Consider the following 22049-nt stretch of genomic DNA (forward strand, 5'->3'; position numbering starts at 1 on the left):
GGACTGCAAACAAAATGTGAAGCAACAGCAAAGTAGTGCCAAAGTAGTACTGAAGTTGAGAATGAAGAAACACTTAAGTAACACCCTGTCACCTTGTGTGTGAGGGCACTATTATGGCTTCTTTTACTGCACAAGCCTGATAATTGGTCAGTACTGGGCAAAGTGTGCTTGAACAAAATAGGAATGGATATGCTATATTTCTCACAGAGGGAAGGAAGGATTCATGAGCTGTGTGGATGGACAACTTAACTTGAACATGCTAACTTTACAGCATGAATTTCCTTCAGACAGGGAATGCTTGCTACATTTTATGTGCATTGTGTGTCAGTATATAGTATGTGAGTCTCAGTACAATCAATGTATCAACAATGTTAATTGTTTGAACATCTTTTACGTTTTTGTTCATATCATAATTTGATGTTAAGTTGTTGACAAAAATTTACGTTTTGATGTCATGGAGATGTTCAACAATCGATCTCCATATCAATACATCTTGGAGATGTAAGTTAGGATATGTGCATTTAGAATATATATATAAAACAGCAAAATGTCATGTACATACTGAATATTCACCTTAAAGATCAAATTTAAAGCTGGTTTAATATAAAATCTCAACACCAAGTCTGTGTTGTACATTCTGCAGGCCTCTGAACCAAAGTGTATTTTCACACATATATCCTCGAGACCAGAATTCAGAAATATATTGAAGGCTTGGACCATGAATATTAATTAGGTCATGCAGATGGACGTCCAGTTAAGTTACCTAGCAACATCACCAAGAACCTAATTAATATTCATGAGTTAAGCCATCGACATGTCATGACCTCCCAACGAGTCCGTGGCCCCCCAATTCAAAACTTGATCTGGTGCCTCTGGTCTTGTTGTGCATACATAAAGGATGTGTGGGTTTATGTATCCTATTCCAATGATAAAAGCTAAGAGCAATCCCACCCTCTGGCTCTTAAAATTACAATGCTTTAAAATCTGACAAACTCACCGTCTGGGTGCTCGTAGGGAAGCCAGTGGTGTTTGGCATTCTGGTATTCAAAGTGTGAGTTGCGAAGTTGACACTGTTGAGCTCTGAAGTCCTCAAAGTGTTTAGGGCAATCATCTGTGTTACACAGCTGGTACTCATAGTTCACCCCTGGGCAGTCTTGACCACCATGAGATGGACTAAATAACAGATAATGTCAAAGTTAAGGTCGACCAATCACTTCAAACATATAAACATCTTTGAATAAAAAAATAAAAATAAAAAAATTAAATAATCAAAGTTCATCAAAATAAAGTTTAAATGAATGTCTTTGAAGGACAAGTCTGGCACAAGAGAACTTAGAAATAAAATATTTAGATCCAAATTCAGACTAACTAAGCAATGTTTGGATGAAATGACAACTGACCCAAAAGATGGATTAACTTTTGACAACAGTTTAAACTCTGCAGCTTGCATCACAGACTAATGTGTGACATACAAAGAAAAAACAAACAAAAAAAGGCAAAATTCCCTGCTCTCTTGCTTCCTTAATTTTCACAGCGTGCATGCTAATTAATAAGCATCCACTCGTTTGCTCGTGCATAAAATACCATCCCCCTTGACACTCAGAAAAGACAGCAGCCCTCTGGTTACATAAAAACACCCTGAGCAGATGTTTCTCTAAAAAAGAGACTTTTATAAAATAACACTACAAGAGGATTCAGCAGATTAAATAAGGTGGTACAGTGATTTAAAAATCTTGATATATTACTTTGGCATAGGTTACTAAAGGACAAAATAATCTTTTGGAAGAATCCATTACACATCATTTTGAAAGTCAACTTGATAATGGGAATATATTTATTTTTATTAGACAGCTTTCTGGAGTACTTGATTCTAATTGGTCAATCGTGTCATTTTGTGGACAAATATTTGTGTATAATTACCTAAACTGTATATTGTTTCCCTGGCAACGAATCCCCTACATTGTGCTAGACATGTCTCTTGTAGCACACTGTGGTCTCCTTCTTCTCACATAATAAAATAATTTATACTCAAATCAATATTCAATGTCCAATTATTTATTTCTTTAGCAAGTGGCCGTGTAATAAGTTGTATAATGTACAGTCAGTTGGCCGTTATTGCAAAATAACCCTGATCACCCTGTCTGGGTTTATTTTGTAATAATGACTGGCTGGCAGTACATTATATGCAACAAACAGCTGATTTCTTTCATAAATAAAGTATAATAAAATCAGTATAATAATTTTGTTTTGTTTGATGTAACACAAAGCTAACTCCCACTAGATGTTCAATGAACCGTTTTTCATGTTTGACCTTTCGTCTCATTGGTTAGAGCCAATCATGTACATCCTTGCTCCATGTATGCTGTAGTTTTCTCTAGAAGTCATTGTTTCCCTCCATATATTTGATCATTACTACTGAATATTACCTTAATTCAAGGCAAGTACACCAGGGTGGAGGTTAAATGTTATGTCTCTGCAATGTTGCTCTTCATTTTTAAGCCTCACTGCGAGTAGAGTAGATAACATACACTGGGTTGTTGCACTGGCGGGTTTTGAAACGCACGCCTGTTCCACAGGAGCGAGAGCAGGAACTATACTTGCTCCAGGCACCCCAGGCTCCATCTTGCTTCACTTGGTTGGTGTTCTTCCACATGCAGTGACCTTTGTAACACCACTATGAGGGACAGGAGTTAAACAGAGTAATATTGCGATGGACTTCCTGACCACAACAAGGGAGCAGTGAAAAACAGGCACAGCAATAAGGAGACGCATGGATTACCTTCCCAGGTGCACATTCTGTTCCATCCAATGGAGGCCCCTTTTTTGTCTTGCAGAAGTAAGGGTTATCTGGATGACTGCACCACAGCTGCTTGCATGGATCAAATGTGCGAAACTGAAGGGAGAAAAAAGCAACCATGGTTGGATGGTTGACAGAGTGTGAGTGAGAGTGAGAGAGCGAGAGAGAGAGAGAGAGAGAGAGAGAGAGAGAATTAAATGTTGAGACAAACGTCTAATATTTTACTCAGCTACAATTCCACAAGACATAAGCTCTGACAATCCTTTGCCTCTTACAGTAGGTGCTTGAGCACAGATTGAATAAAAGAACACTGAACTGATTTTCCTTCTTCAGCTTGCCAATGTTGCTCTGGAGCTAGTGGTAATGCTGACAGCACTTGAAAATAAATTATATTAATCCACTGTTTCTCAGCACATCTCAAAGTAATAATGTAAATGCATTCATTCTTATTTATATTACTAAATAGTTTTCAACTTTATATGGTAATCACTGTCTTAGCTGTAAGGAATAAAGTGGGTCCTACATTATAATTATCTGAAGCAAGTTACAGTGAATACTTTTTACTACAACATATTGAGCTGATGAGTCAAAAAGTCATCAACCAGATACTTAGATGAAATAAAGTTCAAAATGTATTTTAAAGATTCAGCTTTTTAATTTAAAAAGAAAATTTTCATATGCAAAAATTAGTTACAACTGCCCCAACCACATAGCCTAAATAAAATCCTGTATGTTACAGTGGCTAGCAGCGACAGACTTAGTTTTGTTACAATGTTACAGTTTAAGAAACATTTCGATATTAGTTTGAATTCAAAGACTTCAAAACTCTAGACAGCAGAATAATTGGACATCGAAAAAAGTCTCCTCTAATGCTTCACATGCAGAAAATGAAAGAGAGGGATAGAGAGAAATGACTGATTTTCTGTGTTCACAGGAAATATCACACTGTGAAGATAATTTGAGAATGGAAACCTTATACACTTGAGGCTGATATGCAGCTGGACTTCTGTTCATTAAGGCTACTTTTTCTATTCATTAAGCACAGTAGGAGCAAGTGGCATCGAAATTACAATGTGAAGGACTGACAATCCTGCTATTCTTCTCATAAAAATAATAAAAAAGAAACACACGATATAAACAAATAATTAAAGTGGCAGCCTGGAACACAAGGCTGTGTGAGCTAATGAATGACAGGTGCAATATATGGTTTATCTTTGAGCTTCACCAAAACAGTGCTGCTTATTTGAAATGCAGTGTGGAGTAGGGAAGACTCAAATGTACCTTTAATAAATGTACAGATTTGCCCAGGAGAGAGTCTGCACAGTGTTGAAGGCTTAGCTGGGAAACACTGTTTCAATGAAAAAAGCACTTCCTTCTAAGTCTCTAACAAGTCCCTTGGCAACCAGTTGGAATAATACGTCTTTAGCTTTTTCACAGGTTCACGCTTCGAATCACATTTGTACTGAGAGGGTCACAGGTGAAGCTAATTTTTTTCTTGGATATTATTTTTGTCATGACGCTAATTCGTACAAATTAAATGCATAAGTCACATTTTTTTCTAAGGCATGTGCCAAATGCTGCTCTTCACGAGGACATGGCACTTTCCATGGATAGGGTTCAAAATAAGCCCTGAAAAACATAAAATGAAGCTTTTTTTTTTTCTTTTTCAACAAACGGGTCAGTGAAAAGAGGTGCTTTCCTTTCAAAAAAAACTTGATTGTCAACCTCATGAATGTTTTCCATTCAACCCTGTCACAGGACACTAAAGTGTACCATATTCATGGATGCCACATACCAGGAATGCTTATTATAGGTCTACAAATGATTTATCTAAACTGGAAAAGACTTTAAAACTGCAAAATTAGCTTTTTTGTGCCACAAACTCACAGAGAACTAATTAAAATGTCACAGTGAAGACATGGGAAACAACATGTAGTTCTTGACAAATACATTGTTTAAAATCCCATTACAATCTAATTGTTACTATCCACGCTGACAATGGTGCCACTATTTTCATGTCTGCAGAGAGCCAACTGTTTAGAACATGATTAGTGGGTCATAGAAAATATCATGGGGATGAGAGTTTTTGCCAGGCCTCTGACACTCAGCTTGTTTAGGCATGACATAGGGGTTGGGGGTAATGATCACAGCATGCTGGTCTTGTTTAATAGTGTAACAGCCTTTGATGAAAGAATGCCAAACATCTTGCCTTCTGCTGGTTCTGTGTCAGGCAATAAACCAGGTGTGAGAATCTTATGCCTAAAACTACACCTGTGATTGGGGTTATGCACCACCTATTTATTTTACACTTGGGAAATGTGGGTAAAAATGTTCAGAGCTGAGTTTAGGATGATAGAACAAATAGCTTGGAAACTGAGCAATAACTTTTGAATAGGCCAGAACATATTACTAAAATATTATCATAGACATACATCTTTCTTTAATGTTGTTCCTCATTAGTGAAACTTGGCAGAGAAATATTCAGTGTATTTGACGCACTTACATCCAGAAGACTTTTTGTAGAGACCTGAACAAGATCATTTGTTAAAATATAAAGGACTTTGAAGATTGATTCCTTACTTCTTGGATTAATGACTGACATTTATCAGATCTGTCAGAAGAGAATACAGCCTACACTCTAAGCCAAGTCTACACTCACTGAAGTACATATTTTGTATCCAACTCCAAAATCGAATCGACACTGCTCATCCATGGAGTAACTGATGCCAGGAAGTTCAGGAAGCTGGGGCCAGTCATGTTTGAAGGGGTCGTCCAGGAGGCAATCATATGAGCTGTGTAAAAACAAAGTTCAGAGAGAGATATTTAAATACACCCAAAAAATATGTTTCATGAATGACCTTTTAAACCACTTCTTAAACTCATGTGCAAACCATAAACTAGAGGTGAAGAGCACTACGTAATGAACTGAGACAATTTACAAGGATACTACTTTAGTGTTAGCTTCTGTTCACATCAAGGCAATGGAAATGTAATGATATGAACCCTAATGATATGAAAGAAACATCTATACTAGTATGTCCAGTAACGTATTTATTGTACATGTAAACAGTGATGTAATAACAGAAAATATAAATACAGTCTTCTCTAGCACTCTTGATAGTGTCACCCCCCTTCGGTTAAAGGAAATTCAAGAAAAAAGCCCTGCACCATGGTACAATGATCACACTCATGCTCTCAAGAGAGCACCTCAGAAAATGGAGCGCAAGGGAAGAATACAAAATTAGAGGTATTTCGAGGTGCATTGAAGGATAGTATCTGTAGATACAGACAGGCACTAAAAGCTGCCAGGTCAGCATATTATAGCAAACTTGTAGAAAATAATCACAACAATCCTAGGTTTTTATTCAGTACAGTGGCTAAATTGGTTAGGAATAAATCCTCGACTGAACCAGATATTCCGTTACAGCACAATAGTAATGACTTCATGAATTTCTTTACTGATAAAATAGAAATCATCAGAAATAAAATTGGAATTATGCAATCAACTGTCACTGCACCTCAGAAAACAATGTCCCATAATTTTGCTCACGAGCAACTTCAATCCTTCGCTGTCATAGGTCATGTAGAGCTTACAAAACTTCAAAATTTCAAAAATCAAAAGCCACAACATGTATGTTAGATCCAATACCAACTAAGCTCTCAAAAGAGGTATTCCCTGTAATCTCAGAACCTCTTCTTAATATTATTAACTCCTTGCTATCCTTAGGACATGTCCCAAGAAACTTTAAAATGGCAGTTATCAAACTGCTTATTAAGAAGCCACAGCTTAATCCTGGAGAATTGGCTAATTATAGACCGATTTCAAATCTCTCATTTATGTCGAAAATACTAGAAAAGGTAGTGGCATCCCAACTATGTTAATTTCTACAGAGAAATGGTATATATGAACAATTTCAGTCAGGATTTAGGCTCCATCACAGTACAGAGACTGTGATCATCTGATGGCGGCTGCATTTCTGTTCTAGTGCTTTTAGATCTTAGTTCTGCCTTCGACACGATAGATCACAACATTCTCTTGAATAGGCTGGAGAATTATGTTGGCATTAGTGGACTTGCATTAGCATGGTTTAGGTCCTATTTATCAGACCGCTACCAATCTGTATGTGTAAACGTGGAATTGTCAAATCAAACAAAAGTATGGAGTGCCACAGGGATCAGTTTAAGGGCCTCTGCTTTTCTCCTTATACATTCTTCCCTTGGGAGGTATTATCAGGAATTGTGGAGTAAGTTTCTGACGATACCCAACTTTATATTTCTTCTAAACCCGATGAAATTTCACAATTCTCCAAATTAGCAGAGTGTAACAATTAAATCAAAGACTGAATGGCCAGAAATTTCCTTCTACTCAATTCTGCTAAAATATAATGTGACTCTCAATGGATGTACTGTTACGTTGTCTTCTACAGCGAAGAATTAAGGTGTTATATTTAATACCAATCTTTGAAAATCAAATTTCCAATGTTTGTAGAACAGAATTTTTCCACCTCAGAAATATTGTTAAGTTACGACACATGCTCTGATGCCGAAAAACTAATTCATGCATTCATGACCTCAAGACTAGATTATTGTAATGCATTACTAGGAGGATGTACTGTTCAATAAATAAACTTCAACTGGTTCAAAATGCAGCTGCCAGAGTGCTGACTAGAACCAAGAAATATGATCATATTAGCCCCATTCTATCGTCGTTACATTGGCTACCTGTAAAATTTCATATTAATTTTACAGTTCTGTTAAATACATACAAAACTATGAATGGTCTAGCGCCACAGTGCTACAGTGACCTTATGTCATGCTATATTCCATCACATTCATTACGATCACAAAATTCTGGCCTGTTAATAGTTCCTAGAATATAAAAATCCACAAAAGGAGGTAGATCCTTTTCATATCTGGCTTCTAAACTATGGAATAGTCTCCCTAACACTGTTCGGGACACAGACACACTCACTCAGTTTAATTCTACACTAAAGACTCATCTATTTAGCCAGGCATACACCTAATTTATTCATCACAATTAGATATTTCTCAGAAACTTTTCTCATAATATATAACTCCGCAATAAATTGAATGGCATCTATGATAATATTATTCAATTTATTTATTTTTTCCCTGTCTTAACCCTGGGATTCATATCCAGGGGTTACCAGAGCCGGCCAGATCCACCACCATTCCAGCTTCATGTCTGACTCCACTGCTACATGTCGCTGAGTGATGATGACAAACTACAGCCGGTGCTAGCCAGACATCACTTCGGTCTTTAACGATGGACATCAGAGTATGAACTAATGCCAACTCCAACTGTAAGACATCGGATACTTCATATGCCACTGCCTGAAACTTGGACTTATGATGGACCCCACCGAACCTCACTGAAATGACCTGCCGGTTGAACTGCGATGCACCTCACTGATCTCTGCCTGCATCACCTTTGTTTACTCTTGACTACACTCTTGAAATGGAATACATAGACTATCAATTAATTGCCAAAAAAAGCCTTTATCAGCCAACTAACAAATGACAATGCATCTATGTGAACTTCTGCACTTAATCCAGGATGAACTTCAAAGACAGTAGTCATTAATCTTACAGTTCATACAAAATCCAGTTAAAACACTGGACCTTAACACTTACTTAGTTTACAAATTTTAAAACATGACTTGCACTGCACACAAATAACTATTTGCATTATATTCATGCTGTTTAGCCAGAGGGGAACTGGCCCCCACAGTGAGCCTGGTTTCTCCCAGGGTTATTTTTCTCCATTAACCTACATCTTATGGAGTTTTGTATTCCTTACCACAGTTGCCTTTGGCTTGCTCACTGGGGTTCTAAATACAATTATAATTTAATTATTTAATAATACATTTTTATACACAATTTACAATCATATTTAATCAAATTACACAATGATGATTCTAAGACTTTATAGATATTACAGTTTCATTGTCTGTTAAAGCATGATTTTCTGTAAGGATGCTTTGAAACAATGTGTGTTATGAAAAGCGCTATACAAATAAAAATAACTTGACTTGACACCTTGCATTAACATGCGTTTCATATACAGAGAGAATCTGGAAATTCGTTAGCTAGATTGCATTTACACCTTGCAGTCAAAAGCATCTCCACTGTGATTGGATACAGATATGCAAAATGGAAAAACAAGTTATATATTATATCAGAGAATGGGGTAACTAAACATTGATTTAGTAAAAGTCTTTTAGCAAATTTTAAAAATATTTATGGATAATTTAAATGCTTTCCATCACTTTGACAGTCAGGGTTTTTCCATCATTACATTTTTTTGTCCGGTTGCCAAAGCTAAATTTCATGTCAACAAAGTAAATGTAATGATATTCATATAGTGTTTGGCACATTGTAAGTGCTGAATATGCTTCTCATCTGAAACATGCAAGTGACGCCTGGTCGCACAGGATTTAAGGAGAGAGTCGAGATATTCCAAGTGTTTTCATGGAATAATTCATGGGATATTGTTCACTGATCGAGTGAGATTGCAAGACGGCAGTGTCTGTTGTGTTTTTCACATTGCAATGGCAAAATAAACAGAAAAAGACAAGACACCATAACACAGCACTTTAACAATGGATGACTGTAGCATAACCTCATTGCATAATTAAATACTTAGTTCTATCTGGATAACAAAAACTCATTGCATTTAACCCTTCTTTGAATGTGGTCAGAATTCATCCCTGATCACTTCCGAATGTGATTTCAGTGCTCAGATCAAGATCTGGTCACAATGCGTCTTGGGTGCATTTACACCTGGCATTTAATGTGGTCAAGTGCTACCCGATAGAGATCCGATCACCAAAAATTCATATTAATGCAAAAATTACTATTAGTGTAAATGGGGCCTTCGATTTAGTTGTCTCTTCTTATTAAACTGGAATAGGAGAAAATATTTTAACATTCAAAACACACTTCACAGAAAAAAAGAGTACTTTGAAACTAATTGTTAATAGCCAAAATGTTATTTCAGTCTGGACTCTGTTCTATTGCATCAAAGGTGATTTAGATTCAAAACAAAAATGAAAAGAACTGAAGAAAACATTATTGTAGAGTGCTCCTTATAAAAACAAAGCCACTGAGAGAGGTTTTGGTTGGTATGGTGCTGAAGATTTTCACAATACTCATCATGGCATTAGCAGAGTAGCAATTATGGGTTTGTTTACAGTTAATCCCTGTTGTTCATGATGGTCTGTAAGCTTAAGGATATCACTGCAATCTAATTACCAGTCAATTTACCAATTAGATAAACGGTCAGCTGAGCCTATAGTGACACCAAACAAAGCAGAGCTCCAGTCATAACAAGGGCTGATATTTACGCTCAAGTAACCCATGAGAAATATTTATCAAAGGTAAATCTGTGAGAAGAAATTTCCATGTAGAACATGTACATAAGTTCAAGACCCTCATATTTCAAGGGATAACACACAGAGATGTGTGAGAAGAGAGAACTGTGAACTCACTGGATGTATCTTTTTAGTTCTTGTCCACTGCATATAGACCAGTGATAACGGTGGAAGGCTGCTTGCACCAGAGGGGCCATCACACTTCCCATGGCTGTCTCATCACCACAGCGGTTGCCCTGACCATCATGCTCCATTCCCAGACTACAGAAAAGGCAAAATTATGGTAAGTAGGTAGATATTAGTGAAGCAATGGTCAGAAGTAAAAAATTTTTCTCCGATTAGCGTAGATGTATCTAAATGGGAATGCACCTCTGGCGCCTCCCAGCATAACAGATTAATGGGTATGACAATAGAAATTAAAAACAGACACATTATACCAGGGGTGTTGCTAGACATGAGCTACACATTTCTTTGCAAAACCATGGCAAATACAGAACCAGCAGAGGAACCTGGCAATATAGGCAAGTGCAACAGCAAGAAATGGATGTAACGTTAGTGTATTTTATGGATGTTATGTCATACATTAACAGTTAGGGATGGGTCATGGTTGTCGACTAGTGAGTTGTTAGATGAATGGTTGACTAATTTAGATTTGTTTTTGAGTTTTTTTCTTAATATTTTTAGGGCGGTGCTTAAATTAACATGCTGACAGCGTGCTGTGTAAAACCCTCTTGGAAGTGTTGCATCTTTAAATTCCCTTTAAAGCACCGTTCCTACAGCCACACACATACAAACATCTTTAGTCATTTTGTTTCGCCTTGTGTGTTTTTTTAAGCATCCTGCCACAAGTGTTGTGATTTTAAGATGTTGTATGTTTTAAAATTGAAAGTTATCAAGTTTCTTTAGATCGCTGAATTATTTCTGTTCTATTCCGTTAGGCATGTCTAACTGTTTTTAAATGCAAGAACATATAATGAGTAAACATGAACACCCCTTAAAGGAATAGTTCACCCAAAAATGAAAATTTGCTGATAATTTACTCACCCTCAGGCCATCCAAAATGTATCTGAGTTTCTTACTTCATAAAAACAGAATTTAAGACTTTTAGGATTTCATTTCAGGCCTCCTCCTTTAAACAATGCAAGTGAATGTCCTCCGTTTTTTGACGGTCCAAAATGCATATTTAGGGTGCATCAAAATAATCCACATAACTCCAGTCGACAAATAAAGTTCTTCTGAACGCAAACGATTGATTATTTTGAGAAACAAAACAATACTTAAATTGTGCTCATGAGAGGGATGACATAAGCTCATTGGTAAGGTCATGCGTCACGTGGAGGTGTCAGGAAGCACGTCATTGTTTACAAGAGAAACTTGCACAGACCACAGACCAAGCACCCTTCACAAACCAAAACAGTCCAAAACAATTTCAAAACAATATAAAATAAAATACAAAATAATTTCCAAATAATAATAATAAACAAAAAAAACAATGTAAACAATGACGCGCTTCCTGACTCCTCCTCCATGTGACGCGTGACCTTACCAACAAGCTTACGTCATCCCTCTCATGAGCGCATGTCACAGAGATGTACAGAAGCGAACATCTGTAGTTATAAGTATATAAGTATTGTTTTGTTTCTCAAAATAATCAATCGTTTGCATTTAGAAGAACTTTATTTGTTGCGTGGATTATTTTGATTATTTTGGACCGTCAAAAAAATGGAGTACATTCACTTGCATTATTTAGAGGAGGCGGCCTGCAATGAAATCCTAAAAGTCTTAAATTCTGTTTTGATGAAAGAAACTCAGATACATCTTGGATGGCCTGAGGGTTATCAGCAAATTTTCATTTTTGGGTGAACTACTCCTTTAAGAAACATGGTGGTCAGAACAGGGTAAGGTGAACCTGAAACAAGCTTAATTATACAGGGCTTTCTTAATGCCTAGTGTACACTACAGGACTCACAGTCAGTGCCCTGCAAACACTACACGACTCACAGTCTTTTATTTTTGGTCATATTGGTGCACGCTACATGACCATTCATCACCGACTGAAGCTTTAAAATGTTGCCACGCAAACTCGCATAGTAACGCAAACGTGTATATAAACAGCATGGAGCAGGAACTGGTGCTCATTTGTGCGATCATGTGCACAGAACGCAAAAAAACAAAGAAGAAAAAGAGCCGAAAAACCTGTATGAGACAGTGGTTGGAGATATGTGGGCACCAAGGGGTATCAGCTCTGCAGAGGGAATTGGAGGTAAAGCCAATTTTATCTTTACATTCTGCATTCAACAGTTGTTTGTTATTAGCTATGCATGCTGATGACAGCATGCATTTGTAGGGTAACAAAAAATGTTACAACAGTTTATTTAGCGTGTAGATTGGTATTTTATGATATCATAGCAATAGCAACAAGGGAGTCTCAGTAAACGAACCTTGAAGTAAAGTTTGCAAGCTTGTACTGTGTGTGGTGGCGGATGAACATTTCTCTTCAAAATGTTTAGCGCATACAAGCGCATTTTGAGCATCATTTCTCATATTTTCCACATTCTTCCGGCAATTGCAGAGAACAAATAGTGGCATTTCAAGGAGTTTTGAAATCCATCTTGGTGTCTTGGACGAGTCAGGGCGTGTCGCAGGAGTGCGCACACAACAAGACCATTTGTCTTGAGATCTGAGACGTTTCGTCGCAGACCAGTCACAGACCAGTCGCCAACTCAAAACATCAAAGAAGACATGTTCAAGTCCTGTAGTGTACGCTAGACCTAAGAAAGGTTAGTCGATTCAGGCATCCACACCAACTAGTCGATCTTGAAAATACGTAGATTTGCACATCCCTAGTACAAGTAAAGTTTATCAAATAATAATAAAAAATTACATTCATATTACAAAAGTATATTTTTTTCAGAGATTTGAACTCAATATCGTCTTTACCCATAGCAAATACCCTTGCACTTTACAAACAAACCATGTGATGTACCAGTGAATCATATACACCTGCCAGAAGCTTTTGATTATGATATAGCACTAATGGTCAATTGCCCCAGACCATTTGCCCCAGATCATTTATGTTGACGCCGCTGATGACACTTGGCAAAGCCATAAACAAATAATCTATTACACTTTTATCTAAAAATATATTAAACTAAACTACTGTAGGTAATTTATTTATTTTTTATTATAGATTTTAGATTATTTCTATACACAGTAATTAATTAATTGACAAAGTATAAATTATTTAATAAAACATATACAGTACATTCTTACAATGGAAACAGAAAGGACAAAGGCTTAAGAGGGAATCAACCAGCCTTCTCTCTCTATGGCTGCCACCCAGACAATGACAATCTCAGAGGCGCTGATATCTCTTTTTGTGAGAATGAAATAAAATGTTATTTCAGTCTGTTCTTATGCCAAACTGAATGAAAAACTATCAGCAGGATGGTAGAGAAATGTTTTGTGCCAGAAGTTATGATGTTTTTACCAGTCTTTCTCAAGTACTCTTTGAAAAAAGGGGGATAACGGTCTATGAAAGAAAAAGATAAATAGATAGAGACAGAGAGAGAGAGAGTTTGAGAGGGTAAAGCCTTGGACAGTAGTTTCAATATGGAGAGGATGATAAGGAGGTTGACTCCTGGCTAATTTGAGTGTGGGAGGTGAGTTTTTGTGAAGCCTTATTGAATGTTAGATGCCTACAGACTTTAAGCAACAGTTGTCAAAACAAGATTTGAAGCTTGCCAACAAAAGAAAATTGATGAGACTGATCAGGCTAAATGCAGCTCTTAGTAGGGAATGGCTTACACATAGCTATATGGTAATACCTGCAGAGAGAGTGACCAAGGATTTCTAAGCATGAGCTTAAAACTTCATATGAGGGATGTTTTTAACAAAAGATTGCAAGAGGGGGCCTGGGTAGCTCAGTGGTAAAATACGCTGGCTACCACCCCTGGAGTTCGCTAGTTCGCTAGTTCGAATCCCAGGGTGTGCTGAGTGACTCCAGCCAGGTCTCCTAAGCAACCAAATTGGCCCGGTTGCTAGGGAGGGTAGAGTCACATGGGGTAACCTCCTCGTGGTCGCTATAATGTGGTTTGTTTTCAGTGCATGGTGAATTGAGCGTGGATGCATGCGGTGGATGGCGTGAAGCCTCTATGTCTCCGTGGCAATGCGCTCAACAAGCCACGTGATAAGATGCGTGGGTTGACTGTCTCAGATGCGGAGGCAACTGGGATTCGTCCTCCGCCACCCAGACTGAGGCGAATCACTACGCCACCACGAGGACTTAGAGTGCATTGGGAATTGGGCATTCCAAATTGGGAGAAAAAGGGGAAAAATCCCCAAAAAACAAAAAAAACAAAAGATTGCAAGAGACTGACTTTGTATCAAGTGGAAAAGCAGGGACATAATATTGAATCTAGTAGGCCCCATTTACACCTGGTATTAAGATGCATCTCAGGTGATCCAATCACATGTGGCCAGGTGAAACTCATTGCTGTTCACACCTGGTCACTTAAATGCGTCTCCTGTGACAACTTGTGTTCGGATTTCAAGGGGAGAGACTCTGTTTCATGATGACATACATCAGTCACTGTGTTACTGCATGATATTAAAGCACAACAAAGTCAGAAAAGACAACAACAAAAAAAAAAAAAGCGCAAAAAAAAAACAGCATGCTGTTTCTCCTAGATGCAGCTGAAATTTTATCTAAGCACAAACGCAAAGTTTCAGGCAGAATTATTCATTATTTCAAAGGATTACCTGTATTAGGAGCTTCAGGTGTTCGTGCTTCTCATCTGTGTTGATATCAAACACATTGAAGAAGATCTGTGAAGCTCTCGTGCTTGTGTATATATCAGGTTTTTTTATTTTCCGATCGGACAGTCATTTCCTTTTAAAGCCGCTCTTAACCGGCAATGTTTAAACTCTCGTTTTAGCACAGCGGTTGATTAACAGGTGAGGGGTGGTGCTTCACTGCTGTCCGGGATGCATTCAGGACAGATTAGCATTTACACCTCAAATGCAATGTGGTCGTATGTGTTTTTGGCCACATTCATACAGTACGTGGTTTATGTGATCGGATCACATAACGTTTTAGACCCCATTTAGACCTGTATTGAGTGCTGACCACATGTGATCAGATCACCCGAAATGCATCTAAATACCAGGTGTAAATGGGTCATAGTTTCTCTGAAGTTTTGTTATGTTGACTCTTTTGTAATTCAATTTATATAATTAATTATTATAATTATTTTTGCTTAGATAAGTTCACTTGTCCGAGGTACTTCAAATAGAGCATTCACCTTAAAAGGAATGGTTCACCCAGAAATGAAAACTGTTTTTATGTGCTCAAAATTAAGTTGTGTGTAGTAACCAAAAACTATACGCCATTTTTAAATTCTGACTGTAAACGCTGGCTAGATGCAAGTTTCTGTGGAGGGGAAGATTGTCAGTGAATAATGACATCAGAAGATTTTGAATACAGAACCATAAGGACTGCATGTGGAATATATTTAAGATACTTTTATGGTGCTTTTTGTCTATTATGAAGCTTGACAGCTGAGGTCACTATGAGCTTTTTTTGTATGGCAAGAATTGTGTAAAAATTCTTCAAAAATACCCTCTGTTGTGTTCCAGAGAAAAAAATAATTTGGTTTGGAATGACATGAGGGTGAAAAATATATATATTTGTGGGTGAACTATTCCTTTAAACTTGCAACTTACTAGTTGCCTTTTTTTTATTATTATTATTAAAATGAGAAACCACAACTAGATCATCTGCTGGAAAATGTTGTGTGACAGAAAACACTTAAAATCAAACATCAGCCTGAAATGGCAGAAAAGTCCCTGGTCAAGTTTATAAACCTACACATGTCCTGTCTCGTGTGCTACTACAAAGGCAGAGGAGAAACCGTCTTCATGATTGAGGGTGCAGCTGCGGACGGGGTGGCACATCCCGGTGACAGGGGCATATCCTGAGAGTGGTGGAAGAGAGAGAGAAAATGTCAAAGACAGGGAATATTTATTCTGTCATAACAGTGCAACTTCTTGCATAGTGACTCTACATTCTGACAGCTGGCTGGTTGGTGTAATTGTAATATTCTGAGCAGAGCGATACTGACAACACTGGCAATTCTGGGAAGAGCTGTCTATCAGAATTAGGAAGGACGTTTTTATTGGTTTCTTTCATTTGGTTTAGCCTATTATCTGGAGTTATGGTGACAGATAATGCCCTAAAATAATAATAACTTAAATCCATATATGAAAGAGGATTATTCGAAAAAGGAGGGGAACGTCCTGGTTACTTTTGTAACCTCCGTTCCCTGATGGAGGGAATGAGACGTTGTGTCGATGTAGTGACACTAGGGGTCACTCTTGGGAGACCCAAACACCTCTGCTTTTTGAAAAAAGGCCAATGTAACCAAAGTAATGAAAGTAACCAGGACGTTCCCTATCTGTCACTCACTCGATGTTGTGTTGATGTAGTGACACTAGGGGTCCCTATACAATATGCCACAACTAGCTGAACTGTGTTACGTGGACTGGCAGTGCGAGACGGGCAGACCGTTGTGTGCCTTGTAGCCAGCGCACCAGGCCGTCATGTAACCTCCCCCAACAAGTTGACTGCCCAACAAATAGGGACAGGCTAGCCCAGCCGTGGCCTCTTTTACTCCCCAAAAAGAATGGAATTTGTTAACTGACTGGGGGCCATAAATGTCTACGTCGGGGGGGGGGGTGGCACTCCCAAGGGGAAGACACCACGGAGACCACACCCCGCCCAGAGAAGGGGGGGTATTTTGAGTGGAAATACATCACATGGTCTTACCGAGTCTTGTCGGAAGTATGTCATGTGGAGAAGTCCCATGGTAGGTCCTACCCGAGATGGGAGGAGTTTCTACAAGCATGGTGACCGAGGGCAGAGGGGCATCTGCCAAAGGAAGACGCAGTTTACCGACAGGGAAACGATTTAGCGGAAGATATACATCACATGGGGTCACCTATGGGGAACCAGCACATGTGGAGCACCTACCCCAGTACAGGGCTTAGCACATGTACTGGGCCGGTCAGTGAGATTCTCCACAAACTCGTCTGCCACAGGGCTAAGGAGGAAAGTCATCCAGGGATCACAACTTGTGAACACAACTGGGAGTCAACAGCGCACGTCTTCACCTCAAAGGAGGGAAAGGCACTATGCGCAAGCGGTACACCCGGCCAGCTGTCCCGGAACTTACCAGTTCGTACCTGACAACACACGAGACGAAACCGGCTCAACCCGGAGATTAAAGAACCTCACAAAGGTATGGGTGTCGCCCATCCTGCTGCTCTGCAGATGTCTGCCAAAGAGGTGCCACTGGTCAGGGCCCAGGAGGCCACTACACTCCTAGTGGGCTAGTGGGAACCACACCCGAATATTTGCACTAAAGAATATACTCTTTTAGCTGCTGAAGCGCCCAGGGGCGTTCTCTGCGCTTCACCAGTGCAAGAGGGGGAGAAGCTGCTGTAATGCGCCGTAAATCCAACAGATTTTCGAGGTGAATGGATCGGCAGAGTAATTCAGCTCGCTGAACACAACCGCTCGGCTCCGAAGAGAAAATCTGAATGAGTGGTTGCATACCAGCTCCTTTTATACCCGTATGTCCGGGGGAGTGGCATGCAAATTCCACTCACCAATTCCCATTGGCCTTTTTTCAAAAAGAAGAGGTGTTTGGGGCTCCCAAGAGTGACCCCTAGTGTCACTACATCGACACAACGTCGAGTGAGTGACAGATAGGGAACCAGCTTTAGTCTTTCCTGATAAGGTGTCAATATGAAGCGGAAAAGACAAAACAATGTCTACCCACCATCAGTCATTGCTCTGCAATCCCTGTAACTGATTTTAAAATTATATTTTTATTCTATTTGACAAAGACATACACTTTGTTTCACAAAGATTATTTGCAATTTGTTAAGCGTGTTACTGCACAATTTTAATGAAATTTTAAGGGAAGCCATAATTCCCGTCTTCTTAAAGCAATTGGCACTGCTTAAAAGTATGTGAACATATGCAATCAGGCCCCAGGTCTTTTCAACTGGTCAGTGTTGAGGGTCCAGTTTGCATCAAACAGTCCATTATTATTCAAAGTGCATACCATTGCTTGTTACTCTGAAACATGGAAGACATGTAGAGACAAAAGTTTTAGCAAAACCACCCACTGTATCGGCAGTTCTAAAAAAATCGGATATCGGTATGGGCACACAAATCTGGTATTGGTGCATCCCTATTTTTTTTCCAATGACTTTCCCAGTTGCTTAGATTATAGATAAGGATTTTTTAGATATATATGTTTAGATATTTATTTTAACTACAGAAATGAAAATATTAACAAGACATTTTAAGATTTAACTAATATCCTTGACTTTTCCAGGCCTGGGAATCACAATTTTAAATGTTTCAATGACCGCAGGAACACTGAATAAGCTAATATAGCACATCAGCAATGATTAGCTCAATAAATGCCACAGCCAGGCACTGAATGAAGCTCAGGTAAGTAGATAGGCCAAAGTGCTCTTCTCACATGATTAACGAGGGGTGTGACAGTGTACAGTGGCATGATAAGGGAAGTCTTAGAGTAGCAGTGACAGCATAAACACTTCATGCTGAGATCAGTGCTATTCTCAGGAAATGCTTGAGCTTTCCTGTCAGGTTGAATAGACATTAAATGTGCACCGTGTGAACTTCTTTGTCAGCGCTAAAATAGATATGCTCTGAGAGGACCGCTGCTTCAGCGGCCCGTCTGAATCCTTGGACAACAAAATCCTTTTATAGTCTGTGGTTATGTAAGTGTGCTTTCTTGTAACTTTACTATCCTTTTCAAATTGAACTTCTTTACACATCCACATTCTGTCTACAGACGAGCCTGAACAAAAACCATCATTCTGTCAGACTTTCTTACAGCACTGATGTGGTGCTGACAGAAATCCATAAAGATTCTGAGTGAGAGAGCAAGTATTAGAGAGAGAGAGAGACAGTGAGAGAAAGACTGACCTTTTTCAAAGCGTAAACAGTTATTTAAGAACTAAGATTTTGTGTGAAGAAAAAGCTATGGGACATGACAAGGGCCAAAATGTTTCAAAAGTCAAGGGTGTGTAAAGGAGAAAAAACAGGCATAGCAAAATATTAAAGAGGAGATCGTCTAACCCTGCATGCCGGTGGGGCCAAAGCCTTGCCGGGTCAGGAAGATGGCATGGTCGTGATACTCAGAGTGTTCTGGATCTTCTTTCTGCTGGACGAAGGCCCAGCGGCACACGTTCTCCAGGCTTCGTGAAGGGTTGCCACGCTCAATGAGACTGATTGACTTAAAAAAAGAGTAGACATTCATTAAGGCTTGGTTTACTGAACAATACAGCAGTCATTCATTAGTCTAAAAAGAGCCGTAAACTGTCAGTGATTACTGTATTTTAGATAAAAGTCTCATTTATTTGTAGTAAAAAGAGTAGTCAACACTCTCATAGTAGTCTCTGAGCATTCTAGGACCTGCTCTAGGAACTACTGTTTAGAGTTTTAAATTTTAAACTACATTGCAACAAATTCCAATGCCATTTTGCTATTGCTGTTTTTTTCCTATACCAGGTTTCAGCTATACAACTAACAAGGAGTCAAACAAATCTACATTTAAATGGGTCAAATCATTAAAAAGAAAGAAGATACTATTATTCCAGTTACTATTAAGGCTGTCCATCGATTAACCATGTATGACATGATACGTTGATTGATTAATCAGATTAATTGCAAATAATCACAATTCTCAATATCTGCATAAAATGCCCCCAACTGAGGAATTCAAAGACATTACGACTTCATTTACATCTGTTATTGAGATGCGCCTTTGGTGATCCGATCACATTTGGTCAGGCGAGACACGTCGTTTTCACCTGGTCGCTTTCATGCGTTTCCTGTGACCACTTGTATTCGGATTTCTAGGGGAGGGTCTCTGATTTTATGATGACACACATCAATCACTATGTCAGTGTGCTACTGCATGATAACAAACCGCAAAAAAGTAATAGAAGACAAAGAATAAAAGCATAAAAAATGGCACATTGTTTATCCCAGATGCAGTGAAAATTTAATCTAAGCAAAAATGCAAAAATTTTAGAGCAGAATTCTTGATTATTTTAATGGAGTATCTGTGTTAGATAAACTACAGATGTGTGTGCTTGTCATCTGTGTCTCTGCATGTTGTTCTCAGACACACTGAAGAAGATCAGTAAAGTTCTCATGTTTGTATGTGTATGCTTTTTTGAAATTTCCAGAACGGGCCAGTTATTTCCTTTTAAAGCTGCTCATAATTGGCAAAGTTTAGACTCTTGTTTTAGCACAGCGGTTGATTGACAGGTGAGGGGTGGTGCTTCACTGCTGTCCGGTACACATTCAGGATGGATTAGCGCTTTCACCTCAAATGCGATGTGGTCACATGCGTTTTTGACTACCTCCATATGTGTTTTTTTTTTTATCCAATCACAAAATGTTTTGCACCCCGTTTACACCTGTATTAAACTCTGGCTACTTGTAATCAGATCACCCGAAATGCATCTTAATACCAGGTGTAAATAGGGTCTACATTACTGTCTACTTTATAGATGAGTAAAGTATGAAATGGACATTACAAAAAGAGGCTTTATAAGTCAATAGATATGATTATTTCCATATAATTGAACATAAGCCTATCACTGGCATACAGGTCCACAGCGATTGGTTTTGCAATCAAGATTGTCAAACTGTCCTGAGGCTGTTCACTCAGAAAGTGGTCTTAGAGTACATTCCATTTGCACAATCTTTCAATTATTGGTCTATGAACAAATGCATCACATTATTGTTTTTATCCATTGCGTTGCATCTCATTTTTTGTCAATGTGTCGTGCCATGACCCTTGCATTTTTAAGATGGTGTGTCAAGTAAAAAATACTTATGAATGTACACAACCCCTACATTCTGTTACACTTTATCGAGCTGTTTTTGAACACAAGAACACGTCCTATGTGAATAGCTCCTTACTCATTCTGTGCTGCTCACTTTTAGTAAGTGTGATTTGTTTTGTGAGCCTGTCAAAATGTGAGGAAGGTTTCGCAAAGAGGAAGTTATTAAAGGACGGGGCAGCGGCAAGTAGTGTATACTGGACCCAACAGCAAACCCTCCAACCCAATTCTGCCTTTATGTGCTATAGGAATTGTCGTACTTCCCTCTTCTAAAGTTGCAATTATGAGTGTCACGTTTAGGTGTTTTGTTGATGTAAAACATGAACGACAGCAAGTTCATTCTTGCATTTTTCTTGGGGAACTCTTATTTTGACACCTTAATTTTTTCTCTCAGTAAAAAGTGCACAAAATGAATCAGATAGTTACTGATTTACGTAAATATGATAGAAACGGCAAGCAATAACAAGGTAGATGTATTTGGAAAAATCAATAAAACCTATAATTTACTACAGAAACTGTACTCTCCTCAAAAGAATTTTGTCTCCTCCCAAATCGGAAACCAAAATTATCTCAGAGTATCCCAGTCATAATTAAGACTTGAGGGGGTATTCTTGTGTGACATCATAGTAGGAAACGTCATGGTAACTGGTGTAACCTCCGTTCCCTGATGGAGGGAACGAGACGTTGATGTCGATGTAGTGACACTAGGGGTCACTCTTGGGAGCCCGAGACACCTCTGGTCTTTGATAAAAGGCCAATGAAAATTGGCGAGTGGTATTTGCATGCCATTCACCCGAACATACGGGTATAAAAGGAGCTGGTATGCAACCACTCATTCAGGTTTTACGCTGAAGAGCCGATATAAGGTCCGGCCATTTCAGCGGGTAGTTCAGCGTTGTGGC

At 38.6% G+C, this 22049-nt stretch overlaps 1 protein-coding gene across 1 annotated transcript in view; it reads right to left on the reverse strand.

The window, feature by feature from the left end:
* Positions 1-22049, reverse strand: part of LOC127434483 (A disintegrin and metalloproteinase with thrombospondin motifs 3-like) — a 217127-nt gene that overhangs the window by 86236 nt on the left and 108842 nt on the right. The window contains exons 7-13 of the mRNA XM_051687301.1: positions 19370-19526; positions 16061-16166; positions 10309-10452; positions 5457-5589; positions 2780-2893; positions 2529-2674; positions 998-1173 (exon numbers count right to left, since the gene is read on the reverse strand). Of these exons, the coding sequence (XP_051543261.1) occupies positions 998-1173; positions 2529-2674; positions 2780-2893; positions 5457-5589; positions 10309-10452; positions 16061-16166; positions 19370-19526 (976 nt within the window). The remainder of the gene's footprint in view (positions 1-997; positions 1174-2528; positions 2675-2779; positions 2894-5456; positions 5590-10308; positions 10453-16060; positions 16167-19369; positions 19527-22049) is intronic.

Source organism: Myxocyprinus asiaticus, chromosome 4, assembly GCF_019703515.2.
Source record: "Myxocyprinus asiaticus isolate MX2 ecotype Aquarium Trade chromosome 4, UBuf_Myxa_2, whole genome shotgun sequence".
NCBI classification, from domain to species: Eukaryota; Metazoa; Chordata; class Actinopteri; order Cypriniformes; family Catostomidae; genus Myxocyprinus; species Myxocyprinus asiaticus.